The sequence below is a fragment of the Cebus imitator genome, unplaced genomic scaffold (assembly GCF_001604975.1).
Source record: "Cebus imitator isolate Cc_AM_T3 unplaced genomic scaffold, Cebus_imitator-1.0 Scaffold457, whole genome shotgun sequence".
NCBI classification, from domain to species: Eukaryota; Metazoa; Chordata; class Mammalia; order Primates; family Cebidae; genus Cebus; species Cebus imitator.
This window is the reverse complement of record NW_016107772.1, coordinates 408,169-415,013: the sequence shown is the minus strand read 5'-3', so window position 1 is coordinate 415,013 and position 6,845 is coordinate 408,169. Positions and strand designations below refer to the sequence as shown.

The window sequence follows — 6,845 nt, the reverse complement described above, 5'->3', positions numbered from 1 at the left end:
TGGGATTACAGGCTTGAGCCACCGTGCCCGGCCGGCAAATTATTTTTAGCCAAGAATTCAACAGGCAGCCAAACTACCAGTCATGTGTAAGGATAAAAAAGGATAGAAAAAATCCATCTGCAGACATATGAGATCTCAAAAATAAATCTCCCACTGACCTTTTCTCAAGAAGCTGCTGGAGGATGCACTCCAGCAAAACCAGACAGCAAATAAAGGAAGAGGAAGACAGAATTCAGGAGACAGGGATCCAACCGGAAGAGGGAGCAAGGAACTCCCAGAATAAACAGCAGTGCTGAACCTGGTTGGTTCACAAAGAGCAAGCATCCGGCTGGCAACTGCTGTGGGAACAGGGAAGCCCTGGGGGCTCCGGAAGGGAGGCTCATGACCAGCATTTGAAGAGCACCTGTGGCCTAGTAAGAGACCTCAGGATTGGTCATGCCTAATCCCAGGAACCCCATCTCTTTTGTATCTCACTGTGGGTCCTAAATGGTAAAATGTAGGTGATGATCATATTTCTCATGTGGGGCCATTGGGAGGACTAGAGATGGCATGTGATGGGCAGGTGGGTGGAAGGGGAGGAGCTCTAAACCAAGCATCTGGCTCATTCTTACCTCTAGTTCCTGAATGGGCACAGGCTGTGATGGAAGGCAGGAAGCACACTTGATCTTTATGATCAGGGGATTTAAATCCTGCTTTTGCTCCTCGGTCATAATCGGAACTTCTGTTTTTAAAGTCAAAAGGCAATCTAAAATGTTGGCAGACTTCTCACTGCCACGACTCATGACAGTTTGCCATCCTGCGGGGAAACATACTCAGCATTAGACCTTTACTCATGATAGCCCCAAGACAAGCACAGAGGGATCAAGCAGCCGGAGATGAGCCAATGGTAAAATCACAGCCAAAAAGGGAAAATTTTAATTAAAAAAAAAAAAAAAAGAATCGGGAAACACCCACAGGCAGCAGGTTACACACTAGTTTCTCAAACTGAGGTCCCGTAAATTCCCTAGGAAAGTTGAATTTGTGTGACTTAATCTTGATGACATCTTTTAAGAAGTGATATAAGCATTTCCTGAATCATCCAGGACAACATAAGGAAAACCTGTGAGTGAGTGCCACTCCCAGACAGTCTGATTTAAATTGGTCTGGGGTGTGGCCTCCACAATGGGAAGTTTAAAAGCTCTCCAGGTAACTTGAGAACAAACGTTCTAGACATGTGCAGTCCACTATGGTAGCTATGGGCCATAGGTAGCTACTTGAATTGTAACTAATTAAAATTCAATAAAATGTAAAATGCACTTTCTTCCCACACACGCCACATTCCAAATGCCCAGGACCCTCATGTGGCTATGGCCTCCTGTTTGGGATAGCAGAGAGCCTGGCCATGGCTGCAGGAAGGCTACTGATGGAGTGCTCTAGGCAGTGCTCCCATCAAGAACCCATCATGCCAGTATGTACATTTGGTACTCAGTGGGGTTGTCTCAACTGTTGTGGTCTGGTGAGGAAAGCACAGATATTAATGTAGAACACAGCTGGCACATCTGAGCCAAATACAAGCGTGCACACTTCCCACAAGGGTGGTTTTGCACTAGTGCACCTCGCGAAAAGCGTGGGTGAACTGAGCCACCGCAAGGCATATAGGTAGCTGTCAGAATGCTTTTTTCTATAAAAGGGGTCTATGTATTTCAGCAGTCAGAAATGTACTAGGTAGGCAAAAAAAAAAAAAAAAAAAAAAGACTCATGTTTTGGAGGTAGGATTGACCTGGTTTGAATCTCAGATCTGACTCTTTGTCATGTGATAAGCAAGATTCTCTGAGACTCAATTTCATCTGCTAAATAGGGATAGATATCACCTTCCTTGGAGTTAAAGGATTAAGAAAGATGACGAATGTGAAGGTGCTCAAAAAGATCAGTCTATTCCTTTCAGCGTGCCTGTAAATGCATTTCTAGGTCAAGTAAAAGCCAAGTCGCTCACATTCAGGAAGAGCAGCTGCTTCTAAAACAAGTCACAGGCCAGGTGTGTGCAGCTGTCTGCACAGGCTGTGAGGAGAGGTGGGCGCAGCTCCTGGGGGCCGCCCTCAGGCTCCAGCGGGATCTTCAACAAAGCTGATTCACGAAAGCTGTCACTCATTACACCTGCGTTCTGTAATTCTGTGAGCCTTTTCACATAAAAGACTACCCAAGATAGAAGGAAATCCCAGTGCAAAAAAAAAAAAAGTGCTCAAATCATCAGAGTCAGAGACACATGCACCAGAATTCCAGGCTCGGGGCTCACAGCTTCCGGACTGCCGACTCTTGGGGCAGACCATTCTTTGCTCAAGGGACAGTCCTGTGCATTGTGGCATGTTTAACAGCATCTTACTAGATGCCAGTGGCGTCCCACTCCCAGTCATGACAACCAAAATGCCTCCACATGCTGCCAAATGTCCCCCTTAGTGAAGAGCCCTGGTCCAGTGAGAGTGGAACAGTGCAAAGGAATGTTTGTGCTCCTGCAGCAACCAGTCCCAAGCACAACTGTCATTTCATCTGTAGCCTTGTTCGGTTGCTGTCACCTCCACATTGCAGGTGGGGAAACTGAGCCCCAGAGTTCTGACACAATCATCCAAGGTCTCTTAGCTACTATGCTGTGGAACTAGCATCCAAACCAGTTCTACTGGGCTAAGTGGGGCCCCTCTGCTACGCAATACTATCCTTTTAAAATAAGAGTTCACTCCCAGACACAGAATCCTCCTAAAATCTTACTGGGTTACTAGCCAACCAATATTTACCAATAAAGTATACAAAATCTATGGCCTAATTTGAAATTGAAGATGACTACCAAAAATAATTATGCTGGGTTTACAATAAATAATCTTATGCTACGATCTTCTGGCAAAACCAGACATACAACTGGCCTGCTGAGCCAAGCCATTCTCCATGGATGACCATGGGCTATGTCATGGGTATGACAGAGCAGCCCACCCGCAAGGCCTCAGGAGGCAACTCCTGCCTCCTCACCAGCACCCTCTGGGTCCCACTGTGCTAAGCAGTTTATATACATCAGCTCCTGTGATCCTTAAAACAGCACTCTCGGCTGAGGCAGGAGAATTGCCTGAACCCAGGAGGCGGAGGTTGCGGTGAGCCGAGATCGGGCCATTGCACTCCAGCCTGGGTAACAAGAGCGAAACTCCGTCTCAAAAAAAAAAATAAATAATAAATAAATAAAATAAAAAAAACAGCACTCTGAGGTGGGAGTAATCACCCTCATTTCACAGAGGAAGAAAGTGAGACTCAGAGAAAGCAGCAACTTGCTGTTAAGTGGCTGAGCCAGGACCAAAGTGATTTTGTCAGCAAAGCTCTTACATATGAACACTGCATTGTACAGCCATAATGGTGCAGGTTAAAAGAGAAGGGAAGCTACATTGGGCATGGTGACTCACACCTGTAATCCCAGCACTTTGGGAGGCTGAAGTGGGTGGATCACTTGAGGTCAGGAGTTCAAGACCAGCCTGGCCAACATAGTGAAACACTGTGTCTACTAAAAATACAAAAATTAGCCGGGTGTGGTCACACGGACCTGTAATCCCAGCTACTTTGGAGGATGAGGGAAGAGAACTGCTTAAAGCTGGGAGGCAGAGGTTGTAGAGAGTTGAGACTGTGCCACTGCACTCCAGCCTGGACAATAGAGCAAGACTCCATCTCAAAAAGATGAGAGAGAGGGAGGGAGGGAGAGACAGAGAGGGGGCCACGTCCTGACTTTACTCTGCTGGAAACAGTCATACCAGGCAGGCCAAGCCAGTTGAGCTTCTCTTTAAAATCCACAGTAAAATCCAAAGTGGGGCAGGTCCCATGGTACACTCCCCAGGAGAATCTTAAGTTCCTCTTTGGGACTCTAGGACAAAGGAAGCAGCAAGCAAAGGCATTCACGCAAAGCCACGGTGTGCAACACATATGCTGGAGGGTCAGGCTGGAGCGTGGGGTGGGCTAAGAGCCTCTGAAACTTTACTCTCTGGCATGGTTGCTTCTCGAGAAGGTTCTGATGCTACAAGAAAGTGAGGGTGGTCAGGAAGGACCAGCTGTAGGTGATGTATGATTTTTGAAAAGTCGTTTAAAACTGCAAACTGGGAGAGGACCCAAGATGGCCGACTAGGAACAGCTCAGGATTGCAGCTCCCAGTGAAAGCACAGAGGGTGAGTGGACGCTGCATTTCCAGACGGATTTTTATTGCCCACAGACCAGGAGATTCCCAGGCGGAGGAGCCCCACGGGTTGCCAGCGCAGCTGTTTTGGCCTGCGTGGTTGCTTTGCTGGAGCCCTGGCGCAGCAGTTCTCCATACAAAATACACAGGTCAGTTTGCCCTTTTAGCTGGTGATTGGAGACCCGGGAAGGCAGATCGCCCATTCATCCGATTGAAAAAGGAACCGAAACAGGGAGCCAGGCCAGGAGATTCCCGGGCAACAAAACTGCCACGAATCTCAGCTGGCGCAGTGAGTTGCCGCATGGGAAATCACACAGATCCCGGCGCCTTTTCAACAGGCGACTAGAATACCTGGGAGAGAGTCGACCGTTCAACTAAAAAAAACAAAAAACAAAAAACAAAAAACAAAAAAACAGACTGAGTCAGGGAGTCAGGTGATCAGGCTCGGCTGGACCCACACACACACACACACACACACACACACACACACACACACACACAAACAAAACAGCAATTGAAAACGCTCTGGGTTCAGAGTTTCACAGCAAGCACAGCTGAACTGGGGATGGTCCAGCTCTGTGGGGGAGGGGCGTCTGCCATTACTGAGACATTCCACCACTACAAAGGTAGTCCGCCATTGCTGAGGCAGCCCACAGTTGCCGAGGCAACCTGCCATTACAAAGAGAGTCTGCCATTACAGAGGTAGGCCACCATTGCTGAGGCAGTTCTAACTACACCCATACAAACAGGACTGCAGGGAAGATCACACGGCAGCTGGGCAGAGCCCACAGCAGCTCAGCAAAGCCTCTGCAGGCAGACAGTGACTAGGCTGCCTCCTTGCTGGGCAGGGCAGCTCTGAAAGAAAAATGCAGCAGCACCACTGAAACTCATAAATAAAGCCCTAACTCCCTGGGACAGAGCACCTGGGGGAAAAAAAAAAAAAAGGAGTTTATGAGTTCTGCTGCAGCAGACCTAAATGTACCTGCCCAGCAACTCTGAATGAACAATGGCGCCCACAGCTCAGCACTTGAGCTCCAATAAAGGACAGACTGTCTCCTCAAGCAGCTCCCTGACCCCCCATATGTCCAAAGAGTCACCTCATAAAGGAGAGAACACACTGACATTTGGCGGGTATACTTCTGGGACAAAGATAGCAGAAGAAGAAACTGGTAGCAACCCTTACTGTTCTGCAGCTGCTGCAGGTGATCCCCAGGCAAGCAGCGCCTGGAGTGGACCTCAGCAGTCCCACAGCAGAGGGGCCAGACTGTTAGAAGGAAAACTAAGAAACAGAAATAACTTCATCATCCACAAACTGGAAGTTCACTCAGAGACCCAATCTGAAAGTCAGCAACTACAAAGACGACAGGTGGATAAATCCACAAAGATGGGAATAAACCAGCACAAAAAGGATGAAAACACCCGAAACCAGAACACCTCTCCTCCTACAAGGAATCACAACCCCTCACCAGCAAGGGAACAAGGTTGGATGGAGAACGAGTGTGATGAAATGGCAGAATCAGACTTCAGAAGGTGGGTAATAAGAAACTTCTGTGAGCTAAAAGAACATGTTCTAACCCAATGCAAAGAAACTAAGAACCTTGAAAAAAGATTTGCCAAAATGCTAACAAGAATAAACAACTTAGAAATATAAGTGAATTGATGGAGCTGAAAAACACGAGAGCTTCACGAAGCATGCACAAGTTTCAACAGCCGAATTGACCAAGCAGAAGATCAACTCAATGAAATAAAATGGGAAGGCAATAATGGAGAAAAAAAGAGTAAAAAGGCATGAACAAAGTCTCCAAAAAATGTGGGACTATGTGAAAAGACCTAATCTACGTTTGATAGGTGTACCTGAATGTGACGAAGAGAATGAATCCAAACTAGAAAATACTCTTCAGGATATTATCCAGGAAAACTTCCCCAACCTAGCAAGGCAGGCCAATATTCAAGTCCAGGAAACACAGAGAACACCACAAAGATATTCCTCAAGAACAGCAACCCAAGGCACATAATTATCAGATTCACCAGGGTTGAAATGAAGGAGAAAATGCTAAGGGCAGCCAGAGAGAAAGGTCAGGTTACCCACAAAGTGAAGCCCATCAACTCACAGCAGATCTCTCAGCAGAAACCCTACAAGCCAGAAGAGAGTGGGGGCCAATATTCAACATCCTTAAAGAAAAGAACTTTCAACCCAGAATCACATATCCAGCCAAACTAAGCTTCATAAGTGAAGGAAAAATAAAATCTTTTGTGAACAAGCAAGTACTCAGAGATTTCATCACCACCAGGCCTGCTTTACAAGAGCTCCTGAAAGACGCTCTACACATATAAAGGAACAACCAGTACCAGCCACTCCAAAAACATACCAAATGGTAAAGAGCATCCACACAATCAAGAATCTGCATCAACTAATGGGCAAAACAGCCAGCTAGCATCAAAATGGCAGTATCAAGTTCACACATAACAATATTAACCCTAAATGTAAATGGACTAAATGCCCCAATCAAAAGACACAGACTGGCAAACTGGATAAAAAGCCAAAACCCATTGGTGTGCTGTATCCAGGAAACCCATCTCACATGCAAGGATACACAAAGGCTCAAAATAAAGGGATGGAGGAAGATTTACCAAGCAAATGGAGAGCAAAAAAAAGCAGGAGTTGCAATTC

General features: G+C 46.6%; 1 protein-coding gene across 4 annotated transcripts in view; it reads right to left on the bottom strand.

The window, feature by feature from the left end:
- The window catches only part of CFAP92 (cilia and flagella associated protein 92 (putative)), a 75,207-nt gene that overhangs the window by 41,076 nt on the left and 27,286 nt on the right, over nt 1–6,845 (bottom strand). For all 4 annotated transcript variants that reach the window (XM_037732600.1, XM_037732601.1, XM_037732602.1 and 1 more), the window contains exon 9: nt 612–796. In XM_037732600.1, the coding sequence (XP_037588528.1) occupies nt 612–796 (185 nt within the window). The remainder of the gene's footprint in view (nt 1–611; nt 797–6,845) is intronic.